Source organism: Thunnus albacares, chromosome 15 (assembly GCF_914725855.1).
Source record: "Thunnus albacares chromosome 15, fThuAlb1.1, whole genome shotgun sequence".
Taxonomy (NCBI): domain Eukaryota; kingdom Metazoa; phylum Chordata; class Actinopteri; order Scombriformes; family Scombridae; genus Thunnus; species Thunnus albacares.
Genome location: NC_058120.1, coordinates 21,154,033 through 21,172,866, shown reverse-complemented (window position 1 = coordinate 21,172,866; position 18,834 = coordinate 21,154,033). Strand labels below are relative to the sequence as shown.

Genomic DNA, 18,834 nt, shown 5'->3' with positions numbered 1-18,834 from the left:
TAAATATTTCACATCTGTATGCTACGGCTGCTAACCTCAACGTTTTGCTGTCAAGTTCAACAGTCACACAAAGAGAAATCTGGTATCTCATAGACAAAAGAGCCAGGAGATGCCAATTTCTCCACCCACACTGATCTTCAACAGAACATAATGCAAAGCAGCCACAACACTGGCTGCGTGTAAGGAAGGGCCACACGCCTTTGACTTCTCTACTGGAAAACCTTTTGGTCCTCTATTCCTATTGGTATTCCTCTCTCCACCCACACATGCACACAACTGAAAGGAACTGGTTCACACCCCTTTTTCTGGGGCTCTTCAAAAGAAATTGTAAGACATCTTTGGTTGGAGTAGCTAAAAGCTGGCAGGCTGAGGAAAAAGTACAGTATAAAATGTAATTCAATGAAATAATTACAAAATAATTTGTATGCACTGAACATCACTGAATGAGAAAGAAAGATGTGGGTTTACTGAAGCAGCAGCGGTAGTTCAGAAAGCATGTAGAGTGTAATTTCTATGACAGCTTCATCTAGCAACCACAGACACATATTCACTACGAGATGGAGAGAGAGATCGTCACATTGTGCCTGTCTACGCTTTACCCTGTAACAGCTTGTTACTAGACTCCACTGACACTGTGACATCTTCGTCCCGCTGCTGAATATCAAATAGGCCAACTTGAAATTGAGCGGCACTGAGACAGCAAATGAAGACAAGATATCTGACTTGCTCGTTTTCAACCACGGAGGGGGAGGTCATAGGTTAGGGAAACTAGCTTTTGACTTGCTGTTATCACCAGACTGGCTGGAACAAAAAAAAAAAAAAAAAGTGAGTGAGATTCTACCCCACTGGTGAGCAACTAAAGCTGAGCCCTTGAGCAACAAATTTAATTAGAGCTGAAACAATAAGATGCTTAATCAATTAGCAGATCACCAGAAAATTAACAGCAACGGATGAAACAAAAGTCAGTTTTTAAACAAAAAAATGGCAAACATTTGATGGTTCCAGCTTTGTAAATGTGAAGATTTGCTGCTTTTCCTCATCTTAAATCATAGTATATCAACTAAAACAACTGTTCCCAAATGTCACCTTGGGAAAATGTGGTTTTTCTAGATCAAAAAAAAGAATCTATGGATTTAATTTATCATGGAAAGAATCATTAGTTGCTGACCTATAATGCAACTAATGAGCTGGAAATAACAATTATTGTCATCATCAATTACTTATTTGGATATCACAATTTTTTGTGAAGGTGATCTTCAAATTGCTTGTATGGTCCGTCAATCAGTCCAAACCCAAAAGATATTAAATTTACAACACATAAACAAAACATCAACATGTTGTATCTTTACATTTGTGGAGCTGAAACCAGCATGTGTTTGCTAAACGACAAATGATCAATCAACTAATATTTTCTGTTGATCGACTGATGTGAATGTACGTGCTGTTACTAGATGCACTGCTGAAAGCTTTAAGCATGACTGCTAAAAAAAGAGAGAAAGTTCCCTGTATACATAAAAGGTAAATAAAACTGTCAATGTTCAAATGAGCCCTGATCAAAAAGTGTTTTTTTTTTTTTTTTCACCCTGAAAAACAGGAGTGGGTCTCAAGTCAAACCGCGGGGAGAAAAATGTTGACGTTTAACTGCGGCCTTCAACGTTCGCCAGCTCTGAGGGAGCCATTGATCGCAAGCCAAAATGCGTCATGACACAGTAAGACATTTTTTTTTGGGTTGGTGACGGCACATGTCTCCCAGCACATTTAGGGTCACTGTGAAGGTGGGATAGTGGGACAGCTCGCCGTCTCTCTTTTTCCTAGCTCGGGAGCTTACGTCATCAAGGCTGGAATCGCTTTGAACTAAAAAGCGATGTCCCCTCCTGCCCCCTCCGGCAAGAAAAAGTGAATAAAAGGGGGAGAACGGTTGAGTTAAAAGTGACAGTCGAGAGTGGGCTGTTGGACTTTCCATCGTGTGAGAAGCTGAAGACTAGTTGAGAGCAAGCTGGAGAGCAACTCAAAATGAGAGCAACAGAGAGGAAGAGAGGGCCTGTAGGCACTGAGCAGTGTCACTCAGTCTCTCCATTTCCCATCAGCCCTCCTGCCGCCTCAACCCGCGAATACCCCCCCCCCACCCCCACCCCACCCCTCTCCACACTCTCCATCCCCCGCTTCCAGTATCAGCCAATCAGCATCCTCTGGCGCCTGTGATGTCACAGTGCAGTCGAATTTCGTGTGAGCCAATCAAGGCATGTTACTGAGCCCCAAAAGAGAGAGTCTGCTGGGTTGATTCAAACCAGGCCAGAGAGAGACAGACAGAAAAGTCAGAGACGCAACGATGAGAGAGGGAGAACATGCAACAACTGATAGGGTCTGAACGAGAGAGAGAGAGAGACAGAGAGAGAGAAAGAGACATACATGGACAGACAGAAGGATTTTAAGACAGGCAGATAAGTACAGAGCATGATAGAGATATAAGTGGACCAATGAGTTAGTGAGACAGTTACAAAAAAGGACAAAATCTAAAATGAGAGACAATGAAAACAGTATTGACATTAAGGGGGAGGGCTAATTGGGTAAACATGCATTAGCTTGCTACACTCAGAGATCCCCATCCACAATTACGCACCTGCATCTTAACAGTAAAACAGATTCAATTTATACACGTGTTTGTTGCCATAGTATTGTCTGTGCTGATTTGTTAATTATGTAATTATGGCTGTCAAAAGTCCACAGTGTTTACTGTTTATTCAGCAGAGAAAACGGTAGATGTCACCTGTGCCTACTTTATTAAAGCATGGCAGAGAGTGAAAACACATATCTTTGTGGGTGCACGGCATCTGAATGGAGAAAGTATTAAGGCTGGTGTGTGCTCCATCAGAACTGCTTGACGGACAGTCGAATAGCTTCGGAAACCCCCCCCCCCTCTCTGTCTACCATACCAATGCCGTATTAGGTAGGCAGTGTCTGGCAATTTCTGTAACTTTCCGAAACAGACAATCTAACATGAGAAAGGAGTCAGGTCCTCTTTTTACCATTCTTTACACAACTATTTCTGTCACTGTTCATGTGAACAACCAAGAGCAACACTATGAATGTCTTCCAGGAGAGACAGTCTGAAAATGTACACTGTTATTGTCATATTCAAAAGATATCACGTCTTCCACCTCTCTATGACGGCTAACTTTTCACTCCGCCTTTGAACGTGGCTTTTCGGAACATTTGCAGGTTGTATGAAGGGGATGATTTAAAGCGGCCATATTATGCTTTTTGTGATTTTCTGTTATCTATATACTGTTTTGATGTCAGATATCTATGCTTAATATGGTCAAAGTTCCAAAACTTGAGGTTAACATATGTAAAAATGTTCCCTGCAAGTCAAAAGCCCAGGCTTTAACTTGCTCTGAGCGCTTCATTTGCCATGTTTTTGCTGACAAGCTGATGTCATATTGTTGCGCTTGCCCATAACTGGCCGTCCGTTCAGTAGCCTCGGTTGCTAAGGTTGTTGCTAAGTTTCTTCCATGTGTTGTTTGCGTTGTCTAATTGCATACTTTGGATGAGATTTCAACTCGAACATGTACGGATATATTTGAGAAGTTGACATTTTGAGTAAAGAGCGAGAAAAAGTAGTAAATCCGACTACTATAGTTTGTTTCATAGTTTGTTGACGTTGTCTCCCAAATGGCTGGAAGTTGGCCGTGAAACAGCTTTTGGAAGCTGACCAATCAGAGTGGGCTCATCAGGAGGGGGGACCTTAAAGAGACCGGAGCTAAAACTGCCTGTTTCACACACAGAAGCTGAACTGAGGGGCTGTGTAAAGGGTCATTATGGGTTAAAAAAAGGAGTTTTTTGAAACTGTAAATCATGCAAAGATATTCCAGTAGAGCCCCAGAATATAAATATAGACCTGGAAATATGCATGATACGTCCCCTTTATGTTTGGCCTGATGATTGTTACACACAGCCTGACAGAAGGTGGTTTAAAATGTTAAAGACTATGTCATAACTGATTTTTTTCTACAAGCGCAGGAACCCCTATGGTAAACCTCAGGGATCATGACATGATTAACAAGATAGAAAATAAGTTTCTTCTTCTTTTCTAACATTTCTGCACACAAATTTATGTATATTTTTCTTACTTTTCTCAACATTTTCGCCTTTTTTTTCTGAAATACTGCAGTTGTACATCCTCAGCACTGAAAAGAAAACAATTTGAGAAGGGAATACAACAGTTTGGTTGAATGGCTGACAGCTCGTAGACATATGCAACCCGTATCGAGAGGGTGGGAGATGGTGTTGTTGCCAAGCACAAGCCAAAAAGGATACCATCTTATATATCCTAATGATGGAGCTCTGCAACCGCATCTGTCACACTATCTGCCAACATTTGGTGATCACCTGATAAAGAATCAACACAGATTCTACCACCAGCGCTCCAGTTCAACAGTTTCCCCCATCCTTGCTGCTACGCAATATGGTGCATGCCAGCAACAAAGCCTAATGGTAGCGAAACCGGTGCTTGCAGGCATAAAGAGAGACAGGTACTGTAGAATTGAGAGCAGACCACCTCACAAATTATATATATATATATATATATATATATATATATATATATATATATATATATATATATATATATATATATATCTGAGTTTTGATATCTTTTCCTTCTTATAAACAAAAACTTGAATTAAACCCAACTTCTCACATGTATCAGTGTTCAAAGTTGTCTTAGTAAACAGCTGTAAATTAACTTTATACTGTATTTAACTATGACACTGAAAATCGAATTAGCTAAATTTGTTTAAGAAAAGGTAAGGATTCAGTGCCGACTTTTCAATATTCGATGCATCATTTGAGATTTAAAAAAGTACTGAGGCTCCATATGCAGCCATTGTTAAGTACAGAGGTGGTGTCAATGTACAGTATAGTAATGAAAAGGGTTGGGCTACAGCTAGGAAGAGAGATGGAGAAGCAGGAAAAGGAGAACGTGAACATCCGCCCACGCTTGTCCATGCACATATACCCCCTCCCACACCCCAACCGACACACACACACACACACACACTGGGAGGTGTGTCTGTCGTCGTGAGCAGCAACCGTGGAAAATATAATGGCTCACGCTGTCATAGTATGGATGGAGGTTTCTATGGTAATGGCAGGTAATTTCATCTTCTGAATCAGTCCCACACCTTGTTTTCACACTTGTGTATCACTCACTTTGCCTCTAACGAGGATGTTCAAACACATCTGTTCAAGGTGAGACCTGAGAAACTATCTATGTCTCTATCTATCTGTCAGTCCCCATTCCTGTGGATTCTTACTTTTAGACAATAGATGAAAGCCTTTCTCTTAATTTGTCTTTATCTCCTTTCTGACCTGTAGATACGTGACATGAAATAATATATTCTAAAACTATAAAATCAAATTGTGTACAAAGGCCAATCAGGACATACTTTAATGGATCGATATTGGCTGAAATAAACCTGATAAAACGGCGGTTCTTTCTTTACTGTACTTTTCTGTGTTTTGTCTACCTCAGCCTGCTGTTGTACGCCTGCTCTTTTCCTTTATGACACCTGGGCTCTACAGCGCAAACATTTCACTGCATATGTGAGTGAAAATTAGAGCTTTTCAGTGCGAATGAGTCACTTCTGACATCCGGGCTGGTAAAATACAGTGGTTCACTGAGCTCCCGACGCTAACGAATCTGTTTTCTAACAATTTATCTTTCCTCTCTCTTTCACTGTTAGCAAAAAGTAGCAGTGTGCAAAACTTTCAGGTAGCAGCTTATTTGTAGCCGGCGCTGACCATCGCTTTCTCCAGTTAAAGTGACAAACACTAGCGGCGGCAGCTCATGTCAGCTGTCACTAATTGATGTTAATTTCATCAGTAACTTAAGGTCATCTTAAACTTGTTTGTTGTGTAGTTAAAAATCTCTCGGCAGTTAGTGTCTGTACTCAGCCAAAGATCATTTGTGAGGGATGAAACTCTTTGTAATACCACTGTACAATTGTGAGTTGATTGTTTTTGTTGTTCCAACAGCACCAATAGTTATACTGTATGTCGTCTCTCTAGGAGCTGCATTCTCCAATTCATACCCATATTATATAGCTTATGCTTATGACCTTATTAGTTTTAAACCAGGACTTTCAGTATTAATCAAAGTATAGATTAAGTAGCTTGTGAAAAATAAGATGTGTCAAATTTAGCAGGTTACACATGTTATTTCAGTGTGTCAGATACATATTTAATTAAAATTGCTTATCTTCTGCTGATACGTATATAATTATTTTTACATATACTGAGCATCTTTGGCACAAAAAGACTTTCAGGATGAATTTAATGCTATTTTATCTCATTTTTAAGTTGTATCTTTAGTGCACACTGGGCAACTGTGTCGTTTAGGAGAATATAAGTATCAGAATGGACTCAGTATTGGCAGGTACCCATTACTAAAAGATTCAGATTGGGACCAGGACCAAGAAAACTTTGATTTAAAACATGAAATATGCCTATCTGTCAAAGTCCTTATGTTTGGTGATATTTAAGCAAAGAAGGATTTTGATCTCATAAAACAGTAGCAACTTAACAGCCATCACGCATCTGTCCTGCACTTGTGCTGCAGCCACTACTGCAGCTTATTCTTATTTAAAAGTGATTAATCAGCACAACGTGTGCAGGTTTTCAACAAAACTTCTCTCTCAAAGAATTATTGTAGGGCAGTTCAGGCGACCAGATCTTTAATTCCAAATAATTGTGATCCTACAAAGAAGCCACAAGGCAGCCAACTTGTATCAAATACCGTTTATTGTGACGGCTGTTTCGGTAGTTTGGACCCTCGATAAATGATGGGGACACTTTGTTGAATAAATCTAGTAGCTGCCATGCTTCTGTCCAACTGACTGTCCTGAACTCGGCAGGATGGCAGTGAGCAAGAGAGAACTTCACTCTGGGAGTACACCCACCAGACCTGCGAGAGAGACAACTGGCAGCATGGGAAATTAACACCAGCCAAACAAAGTGTGGGCGCTGTCAAAGTTAGTCAGTTGGTAAATTAGTAAACACTACAACACCTTTAAGTAGAATCTGAATCATAAACGGCATACATAAAATCCTCACCAGTCACCAGCCAAAAGAAATGTAGGCAGTGACAAAGTTTTTAATAAACACTACAACACATAGCACATTCTGTACAGGATCTGTCACACTCCAATAGCCTTGGTGTAAGTATTGTATGTGGAACATTCAAAACAATCTCCTAATTGTCACATGAGAGTCATATTTGCCTGGGCAATAAGTCTGCAGCAAGTCTTGGTGACTGGATGAGGTTTAGACTTTTAAACCACTGTGGCCAGTGCACAAAACCTCTGGGCTAGCCTCTTTTCCCTGTACAACATTAAGATGGTAAGACCTATGGCATAGTCTATACTGAGTCACCAACACTTTCCTGCATATGGGGAAAGCACTGGGAAGAATCGCTGCAGGCGCAGGAAGAGTGGCTTGTGGCCTGCACGGTAAAAACAAAGACATCAAGGACTACGGAGCCAGCTTTTGTCCACGGTTCATTCACAAGGGAAGTCATTGCTTTTCCAAGATGATCCTTCATTGTCTTGCAAAGTAGCGGCCATCTTTCCAAGGGTTCTGCTTTGTTCTGATGTTAGGCTGAATTGGTCTCAGGAGAAGCTTCAGTCAATTATAAAACTTATTTCTGACCTAAATTGAGTTTTGTTTTTTTTATCTTAATTATTTTTGTGACTGTGGAAATACAATTAAATAGTATGTTTATTCAGTAATATAATTTGTATGCTTTGTGGTTTCAGATTAGGTTATTAGACCTATTTGTAATGTTTCAATTTTGCCAACAACGGGCTAATTTTAATTTCACTTCAATCTTCAGAATGCTACAGTATGCACACAAAAACACATCTACAAACTGCAGAAAGGCAGGCGAATCACATTAATTACTAATTTTTACTACTTTGCAAGCAAATTAGTGTTCATAAAAAGCTTCACAAAAGCTTAGCTGGTTCATATCTCATTGTAGGAGGCTGAAAAAGTGGAGAAACCTATCAAATTCAGCAACATTTGGCTTGTGAAGTGTTAACTCTCTGCCCTGCCGTGGACATAATCCTGTTCTCACTCAGGTAGGCCTTGTTTAATTTGACTAAATAAGATGGGCTTTGACGTTTCCTACAAGCTATTTTTGTGGCGGGTTCCAAGCCAAGAAGAATCACGTCACTCCGGTTTCACTAGACGTTTGTCAGTCATCACGCTTAGATTTATCTTCAAAATGTAATAAATGACTCTCTCTCTCCTTCTATCACATATACACACCCTCACATTAAGTGAAATATAGTATAGTAAAAAGCTAATCCACCATTACAAGGAGAACAACAAACTACGGTCATGTCCAAAAAACCTGAATGAAAATGATTAATAGAAGTGCAGATTGACCAGATAAGAGAACTTGTGGCTGGATAGTTACACCTATATAAGTGTCATGGCACACCTATATGTGAGCCAGTGTTTTGACACTTTATCACAGTGAAATCAGAAAACTATTTAGTTGTAACACAATACAGTATCACATGAAGTCAAACTTTCGTAATACTAATACTTGTCTTAATGCATAAGGCATCTGGTTGCTCTACAATCCTTCTTTATATATAGCAATCCAAGGAAACAGGTCCAAAAAAAAGAAGGAAAAAGCACCTTATTTAAACAATGATATAGCTCTACAGTAACTCTCATGTGACTATTTTTACACAGCACCTAAAGGATGTGATTGAGGGCAACATAAGCAGAAAATGAGTGGGAGGGGAAAAACAGGAATACTAATTAGGTATTAACTGGGGTTGCCTGTGCAAAAAAAAAGAAAAGCAATCCTGATAAAAAGATGTGGAAAAATGCATGTTTAAACGTGCTATGAGATTTTTATTCCTGTTTTCGCATCTAAATTCTTGCAGGTAAAAAGCAGCATTTAACTTTTTTTTTTTTTTTTTTTTTTTTAATCTCTGTTCCTTTCTCTGCACTCTCTCTGTAAAAGCATCCACTCCTTGCTGCTTCCCTACAAGTCTTAAGGGGTTTCTGCAGGTTAGTGAATTACTAATAACATTACTTCTCATTATGAAGCGTTAGCCCGGGCAGTAGTTGAATAGCACGCAAAAACTTTTACAATACGTTCGCCATGATGCCTTAAATATATAGAAACATAATGTATGTTACTTTAAGTGCATCCGCACATAGAAGTAGTTGTTTTGGGGTCATCGTAAGTTACAACAAGCACAAAAGAAACGAGGGAATCCAGCAGCAGCTCTGTAAGCGAACCACTACTCTTCATCACCACCATCCTCCTCTTCACACGGTCACCATCATCATCTGTGGAGCACAAGGCTCTTTAGCTTTAGGGAAATAAAAGAAAGGGAAGGAAAGACGGACCGCGCTCCGTAAATACAAAATACACCCGCGGTGAATCATGGCGTGTCCGCCATAAAATTAAAAAAAAAAAAAAAAAAAAACACACGAGAATGTCCTACAATGTTGTCCCCCCCCTCCTCCTTCTCCTCCTCCCCCCTCACCTTACCTCCAACCCGGTACATGTTCGCTGCCATGACTGCCCCGGTCCCTGGCTTCCTCTCCAGGTAGAGGGGTGGCTCTCTTCTCTCTCTGGCGCTGCCGGAGCTGTGTTAGCACTGCCGCCGCTGTGTGTTGGAAAATGGTGGATTGATCAATACGAAACAGACTAGCGAGAGAGCTTAAAGAGACAGTACACCTTTTTTTTTCACCCCCTCAACACCCGAAATCTGGCGGCAGTATATGGCCACGAGTAGTGTAACAAACAACCACTTAAATTCCGCTTATTTAGTTAACGTTAACGTTAGCATTTTAAGAAACACACAGCTGCGTCACACACTTAGCCGTAGCCCCACACATGAACATGTAAGTGACGTCACGGCCTCATCCAGAACCAACGGTTAAACTTCTCCCATTAATTTTCTTAGTTAACGTTACCTGGTCAGTTAATTAGTTGTTTTGACACATAATTAAGATGATAAAATTGTGGAAATTATCGCGTTGTTCGGCTAGAAGTGGACATATTTCTACTTAACTGACTAGGTGTTGCTCAAAACTATGCACTTCAGCAATTTCCATCAAGCAAAGTCTCATTACTCTGTGTTCAAATAACAAAGCTATCGCGATATTTTGAGTTTAAACCTTAAAACATTCGAGGATTTAGTTGATGAATATCTTTGAGGGTTTAAAACTACCACCTACTACCTATTCCCACAGTGGATGGGACACGACCAGACCCTTGTAGACAAGCACCAGAGCTTTTCTTTTTTTTATAAGCCATTTACCTGGAACTTGGTGCTCTTGAAAATTAAGCATCCCTGCCTCATCCCTAAAGCCAACTCTGTGATCCCAAATCCCTTAGCTCAGTGGTGTCAAGTGAGGTCCATGAACCACCAGGGGGGCGCCCCATGGGGTTTCTGGCAAAGAACAGGCTTAGTTAAATTTAATTAATGTATGTGAAAATGGTTCCTAAATCCATAGCCTAGGTTTATCCCTCACCACTGCTTAATATAGACACGTATGCATATGAAATCTCATCATGTTGAGGTATCTGGCCTAATTCATGGGAAGGCCAAAATTGCTATACAATATGTCAGTTCAAGTGTTTTTTATTTTGGTTTATGTATATTCATGTGTAGGCTACTTTATGGTGGGGTTTTTTTAGGTTATCAAGGTCATGTGGGGTATTTTCATATAGGTGCAGCATGATAATAAGTTTTTATGTGATATTTAGGATTTATTTATTTAGTTTTGTCTCATTGGAGTCTTTAAATGTAGTGAGGGTTATCAATTTCTTTTGTTATTTTCCTGTCTCAGGATTTCCTCGAGTCCACAAATTCATTAATGTGGTCATACTTCATCAGCTGTATAGCAAAATTATGCAGAATCACAGATAAGTATAGGACTATCAAGCTTATTACACCACCTACTTGGGCTGGATTTTGGATTTTGGCATAATTTGTTGTAGAAAAATGGGATATTTTGTACTGCAACAAAGACTAACTGTGACTATTTGGACATTGTAAGATTACATTGCCAAAATATTGTAATAAAAACATAAATTGCTTCAAAAATAAGTGCACAGCTTTTGTTCTGAGTGAAAACAGCCCTTCGTGGAAGGCGTCTAATAAGTGAGACAATGTATGAGCAGAGAGGAAAATATAGATCAGTTTTCCAGCTATGGTTGTTTGATTAGCTCAGTTTCTGTGTGGATATAAGCGTTCAGCCTCCATGCTGGAGGAATGCTGTGGTGAAGGCTACATCTGATCTATACCATATGGAAGCCTCAATTACTGTGGCCTAGCACAGGGGACTACAGTCTGCAGTCACATGACCCTTATAAGCCAATCGTGTGTACTTACAGTACAGTACGCACTCCTGCTCAAGTGTGCAGGCTCAATGTTGGATCTGTGCTGCACTGAAAGGGATTTTGTATCGTGTCTTAGGGCTCTGATAGTGTGTGTGTGTACAACCATGTATTTAATTCAAATAAAATTAGAGTGATTTTAAGAATGTTTTTAATGCCATTGTGCACCGTGGGCACTACACAGTATTTTGCTGTGGACTATAATTTTGTGTTGAACAGAGCATTATGACCCAATGGATGTTTGTACAGATATAGCATGGTGCTCACTGCTATATGCAAAATACTGTGCACTTCAGCATCTGTCAGACTTAAAAAATCCAGCCATTATCCAACTGAATATTGCTGCTTAGTGTTTAGAACATTGCTCAGTCTAGCGCACTATATTTTACACGCTTACCTTGCTAATTGACTCTCCTGTGGAACAGTAAACATGTACATTATTGAAGTATATTGAAGCCTATCTCTGTACAATGTGTGTGTTATTTGACATAGATATACTGACACAAGATAGATCTCTTTTAAGCTGTTGTAATGTTCCCCCAATTAAACTGGGAAGAAAACAGTGCCAACACTTAATATGGTCTTAATTAAAGGAAAATAGGTGGTCAACAATGTAGCCTTGTATTTGGGAACTGTGACTACTTTCATTAGAGATGTTTGTTTACTTGGCTGCTTGCTGATGTGCAGATGTTCTCTTGAATCCATTGCTCCTCTGCCAGATGTTACTGCAGTCAGGAAGACAGGCAGGCAAGCATGTAGGCAGAACTCTATACAACACACTGCAGGTGTTCTCCCCAGTGAATCTCAGTCTGTGGAGATGGATTTGCCCGAGACGCGCAGCGCGTCTGCATAAACTCCCCTCGGTTTGGTTGCTGTGCTGGTAAATGACCTTTGATGGCCTCTCTTTCTATCTACCTACTTTCTCCTCCTCCTCTCTCATCCTCTTTCTTTCCTCCACTCCTCCGTGTAGTGGATAAATCCACAGGAGAGGCAAAGACACAGAGGAAATCAATTAGGCCTGTTTCCTGGCAGAAACCATTCCATATCTTTGATTGGGCTTCCTCATTTGTTCTCTCACTGGGTGTTGTGCTTGGATCTCAGAGACACTATGGGAGATGCAGAAATAAAGGGACTATTGTTAGAGCACGCTCTCTTCTACACCTAATAGTCAAACTGTGCATAGGTGTCTTCTGTATTAATGGTTGAAAAACATTACCCAATTAATTTTACCAAGAATTTCTACCTGACAGTGTTGCCTGGCTGACTCTTAAACCTCAAAAATAGGTGGTGTTCACACCCCACAGAGTCGCTGTCAGTCAGGTTAGTGACAACGATGTTTCATGCTGCACCACAGTCATTGTGTCAATAACCACATGCTGTACACCCCCTGCTATGACTCTTGCTGTCGATATAAAGGAATAGTGACTGTGAAATAAACATCTACAGCAGTCCAAAGAGACCCTATGATTTTATGAATGCACAGACAAAACTGCTCAGCTAATTCCACCTGAAGAGGCATCATCACCATTTCCATTCCATATAAATAAAAATCTCATAAATGGTGCAGTCTATCATGTCACACAAGTATTATTTTTGATTGTCTGACTTGATTGTAAACAAGACCTAAACATGACGGCTCTCTGTTGCAGACTTTATTGGTGACTAGCCATGTTTTCACTATAATAAAAGCCTTGGCACGAAGCAGCACTGACTCATTTTTATTGAGAATCTTTGCTGTAGGGGATCTGTCAGATAAATTTCACAGCTAAAAATATCAGTAACTGAACAGATACCTCGCAAGGAATCATGCAGAGGATGTACAGCTTGTATTTATATATATCAGACTACAGGTGGAGCTATTGTCCTGCTTTTGATAAAAGCAAGAAGTTCATACAAAGGGATGGCTGCTTTAAGGCCATGCACAGTTGGATATACTACAATATATAGTTTTTAGTTCATGTAAAACACACATTTAAGCCCTAATACTCACCATTAACCAACAATAATGCGAATGTCTGACTGAAAAACATCATTGACTTCTGTTATACCATGCTCCAAGATGCAGTTACCAAAGTCTACCAGCAGGGGTCATGACTCACACAGGCTTTTCTATTGTCCTCAGTTGCTCCCAAAAAAAGCAGTTATGACGTGGGAGAAATGAAAAGGCCAGCCATGCAGCCATCCACAACGGAAATGCCACTTCAGTGAGTTATTATGAATTCTGGGACGATGCCAGCCAGTAGCATCAGGGCTGACACAGAAATGTTGCCTGCTGATCTCTAGCACAACATAAATCAAACTTTGCCATTATGTACTCATTATCGTGTCTCTGGTATAGCACAAGAAAGATGGGTTTGTGTGTGTGTGTGTCTATGTGTGTGTGTGTGTGTGTGTCTGTGTGTATTTGTGTTCTGTCACAGGCCACTTTTGGGGACAAATTTCAGACCAGTTAATTGGGGACGGCTTGTACAACTGGGGACAAAAGCCGTGTCCTCAATTTGGAAAAAGCTTATTTTTGGGTCAGTGGTTAAGGATAGGTTTGGATTAGGGTTAGGGTTAGTTGTTAGGGTTAGGTTTAAGCAAATAGTGGGCATGGTCAGGGTTAGAGTAAGTCTCCAGGATATGAATGTAAGTCTATGTGATGTCCCCAAAAGTGACCATGATCTGATACCTCTGTGTGTGTGTGTGTGTGTGTGTGTGTGTGTGTGTGTGTGTGTGTGTGTGTTGCATTTGGGAATTGTCTTTCATCTTTCATCTGTTACTGCAGACATGGTTTGGCCGGAAACACTTATCTATACTTTGAAGGCCTCACAAGAAAATTATGGCCCTAATCCAAAGGGATTAACTATATTGCACTTGTGGGTTATTGATACTGTGACCTTCACAGAATGAAAGTGTTAATAAATGTCAGACTGAGATGCAGGACTGTGGATGCAGACAGTGGACTATGTGGTTTTATACATCCCAGAGCAGCCAAGGGTGTTTTCTTCATCCGCCCCACCTTGCAAGGGAATCCTGCTGTCAAGTGTCCACCCTCCACCACAGGATCATGTGCCAAAATGCCAGGAGCCGCCAGGCGACAGCAACACTTTTTTTCCCCTTTTTTTGTGGAACAGCTGGTGAACCGCCAAATGTGTCTACATCTTCAGAGAGAAAGACTGGCAGTTGGTGAGAGGAGTGTACGATGTGGGGGAAATCCCACAACACTCAGACATGAAAAAGGAATCAGTGGAATGGCAAATGGCTTCATAAAGTCATATATTAAATTTCAGTCTCAAGAATGTTTGGCATTTAATTGGTCAGGACATGATGCTAGAGCTGCACCAGCTGAATTCAAGACACTTGAAGAACAAAGACTCAGCAACGTGACAATTTAATGTCTAATCTGGCATGCACAAACTCACACAATCTGTTTGATATTGTGCACCAATTAGATCACAGAATGATCAATATTGGACACAGAGGTGCTACTTTATATAACTACTAACTAATAGATGCAACTAGGAGAAACATTGTGTCAGTGTTGAAATAAACCATACACATACCATTTAATGTTTTATGGTCTTCATCAGACACACTCTTGACAATGGAAACTGGGAGTATGTAGCAAAAAAAAAACAAAACACGTGTGCACAGTAATTTATACTACACTAAATTGGGCTCTCAAGTGATGCATCACTGAGGTTTTCAATCTTGTGCAAGTCTGAGTTCCTTCCAAGAGAAGATTTTTTTTGTCCCACTAAACACAAATAACACAAATCTCACTCTACTGTGCTAGTTAGGAACTTCAACTTGTTGGTTGTTTGGTTTGGATGGAAAAGTGATTACTCTTGAGCTTCCACAGTGCTTGATTCAAACCTACAATATGGGCTTGTTTAAACGTCTAGTTGGCTTGTCCAGTTGAAAAATTTTGGGTAGACATAGAAAATTGCTTAATAATTAGTTAGTTAGAGTAGCATGTTTGGCATGTTTACTATCAGTGCCTTTTGCCTTTTGAGGCATCTAATTTCATAATAAGTTGATTATTAATATCTAAATTGTTCTAATGCTTTGCTAAACACAATTCAGGTTTACTCAGCTCACTAAAAAGCCAAAAATAACAAAGTTTCTTTATCTAGCCAGGTTGTTAAATATTTCATTTTTACAACAGCATTTCTTCTTGGACTACATGATGGTACCTATTATGACAAGATGCGTGAGTATCTGGAAAGCCTCTTCAGAAGGATCAATAACCTAATGATGTATTAGTGCTTTACAGGTCAGTGCATAAACCTAGGAGATTGATACATCCCATCATGTAGTATAGTTGACTGATGTGAAAATATATTACACAGTAGAGATGCGCAGGGGGCCCAGTATTCGTATATGTATCTGTATTTGTTGAGGCAGCAAAATTATTTGTATTTGTATTTGTATTTGAATAAAAGTAGAAAGAGGCTTAAAATCCTGTTTTTGTTTTTATTATGCTTTTAATTTTAGAAAATTGAAATGTGACGATAAGTGTTCATGAATAAACTACCTTACGCAGGAGGTCCCCACACCAGGTCTCCCAGATCATAGACGACTGCGCTGACTACTGAGCTAAAACTTTACTCATTGCCTCATTGCAGACGGACCTCTACCTATTTATACACCCATAACACAGAGAGAGCACACCGTGTAACATGTAGCTTTGCACTTTTCATTTATTGCCTATTTTTCCCAACCTAACTTTGTAGAAAGGAGAAGGGGAACAACATGTTATGGAGAGTCCCTTGGGAGCACTTCGCCTGTGTCAGTAGCTTAGCTTTATCTGTGGGGGACACCCCCAACTCTGGAAATGATATCCAAATTAGGAAATGTGCATCATGTAGCAGGAGGATGTGACTCCCCTCGTTGAGACCTACTGATAGACGTAACAGTGCAGCAGAGGAGAGAGACTGAGATAGCGATGTAACTGACCTGCGTGCTGGTATTTGACATGGTTCTTCCCAAGACAAATAATTTTTAAAATACTTGTATGAAACAAATATTCGTAAAAAAAAAAAAAAAAAAAAAAAAAAACCTGCTATTTGTGTTTTGCCGAATAATGTATTTGTATTCAGACACACCCCTATTACACACATTGGATGTTCTTATTATAACTGGTATTACATCAAGTTTCCAAGTGCTAAAAGAGGCGTATTCCACTTCCTTTATCCTGCAGGGGACTGGGGGGGATGAGGTAAAAATCTAGACTTGTCTTTTAAATACCCCTGCAAACACCTAAAATAGGATGGGACCATTGTTTTCCATTACAGCACCACACTTGTCACATGTCTAATTATACACCACAGTAGCAATGGAACAAATTTTTTTTATGTGCTGAATGTGACCGGTCATTTTGACTTGGACCAAAGCTGTGTAGGGCAGCTACATCTGAAATGTCCCTGACTATGTGAAATAAACAGACAGGCTTTGTTTAATGCTGAGGTACAAAAAAATGTTCCAGTGCTGAGTTTTTTTATGATGAAGTTTGGGCTCGAGAGGGGTAAGCAGGCAAAACCTTGTCACAGTGACTGATATTGTTTGTGGACAGACTCGGCATGGGAACGCCTGTCAGATTGAGGACAAGTTAAAAAAAGTAGGCATTTTCTCTAGGGGATTTCCATCAGGCATCATTTCAAATTCCTCTGACTTCAAGTGTTCATAATAATGTTGGAGAGCCAATGTAGGGGGAAAAAAAATCCCCCCAAATTGTTGCAGTTGCCATAAACCTTACCATAATATGCTAGAAGTTGGTACCAAAACAACTATTTTGTCTTTTTTTTTTTTTTGCCAAACGTTAACACTGTACCAAACTAAACACTTGATGTGTGGCAGAAAATATCCAAAACACTGCATAAAATTAAAAGAATAGTTTGATGTTTTGGAAAATACACTTATTCTTGCCAAGAGCAAGAGATCAATACCACTCTTGTCTCTGTATGCTAAATATGAAGCTAAAACCAGCAGACGATTAGCTTAGAGGAAAACAGCTAGCCTGGCTCTGTCCAAAGATGAAGCTAATCATCTGCTGGCTGCATTTAGCATTGTTTACAGAAATGAGAGTGATATCTTTTCATCTAACTCTTGGCAAGAAAGTAAATAATCATATTTCCTAAAATGTCTATAAGTATTCCTTTAAACTATTCCTTGCGTGTGTTAAACTCTCCATACATGCAGACTACAAAGCCTCATTCATACAGCTGCAGAAGTCAGTCTTTAGCATTTAAGTACTGAATGACTCCCCTGCTGACTGATGCATGATGAATGAAGCACACACAGCACATTCACCAGTGGAATCCTCAGCAGCAATGAATCACTGATCAGACATATTGATCACCAATCAGTTACATTTTAACTACATGCTGCTGCACAAACAGGAAAGCCTTGATCAGTCAGACATTCAACTGACTGCTCTCTAGTGTGATTAAACTGTGTAACCAGCAAAAGGGCAGGAACGTAGAAAGCATTAGATTTAATGCTATTTTAAATGTTGGTTCAGTCACTCAGGTCAAATCACCTTCTAGTATGAAGCCTAATTTATCTGTTAATTATCTTCTTCATGCTAATATTACAATTCAATCTAAGATGAACATGAGGTCGTATAGACGCTCTGTATTTACAGTGTAAATCCCATGTGCGTCACTGAAGAGATTCCCTCGGAAATGATAGGGAGTCTGTGAGAGGGAGGATCACAGAACATAGAGATAGGGAGATCAAAACCTCCAGAAACTTCTGTCAGCTGCCTCTACCACACCCTCCTTTCAGAGGGACAGTCACTGGGATACGTCCTTGAAACAGCACAGCACATGTGCCCCCCCCCAACGCTTACATGGGCAGAAAATCAAATGACAGATTTATTGAATATACACTATATGTGCCAGTTAAAAATAGGCTTTTCGGATGAGACAAGAAAGCAGTAAAAGTGCAAGCAGTGGAACACACCCACATCACTAAAAATGGCCTTCTGTGGAATCTAAACCCCTCACAGTCCCAGTGGGAATAAAATATCTTAAAATTGACTGCCAACGGCTGACGAAAATACAGGAGCACTCTCCCATCTGCACTTAAAAATAGTGTAATGGAGCCATGGTTGCTTTGTCTGTAACATCCACCCCAGTGTCAGGTCAGAAGTCCCAGTGCGGATGTACGTGATGAGCCTGAGTTAAAGAGGTCACTGAGTCTGTGACGAAGATTTGGCTGGAGGTGATGTTTAGACCTGAGGCGGGTCTTCAACAAATAGGAGCACCCATTTAGTCAGATGGCTGATGAATACCATTGTAAATCATTGTGAAACATCCTCCCAATCTCCATGTGGTGTGGTTGCTAGACAACTGTAGGAACCTATTGAAACTTCATTCAGTAAAGCTTTAGTACACCATAAGTTTACAGCCTAA

At 40.1% G+C, this 18,834-nt stretch overlaps 1 protein-coding gene across 3 annotated transcripts in view; it reads right to left on the bottom strand.

Annotated features, from left to right (window-relative positions):
* The window catches only part of mta1 (metastasis associated 1), a 46,290-nt gene extending 36,124 nt beyond the window's left edge, over positions 1 to 10,166 (bottom strand). For 2 of the 3 annotated variants that reach the window (XM_044375133.1, XM_044375136.1), the window contains exons 1-2: positions 10,006 to 10,166; positions 9,578 to 9,695 (exon numbers count right to left, since the gene is read on the bottom strand). In XM_044375133.1, the coding sequence (XP_044231068.1) occupies positions 9,578 to 9,605 (28 nt within the window). In that variant the 5' untranslated portion in view covers positions 9,606 to 9,695; positions 10,006 to 10,166. Of the gene's footprint in view, positions 1 to 9,577; positions 9,897 to 10,005 lie in introns of those variants that run through there. The other variant, XM_044375134.1, reaches the window with a different exon arrangement.
* Between the last annotated feature and the right edge of the window lie 8,668 nt (positions 10,167 to 18,834).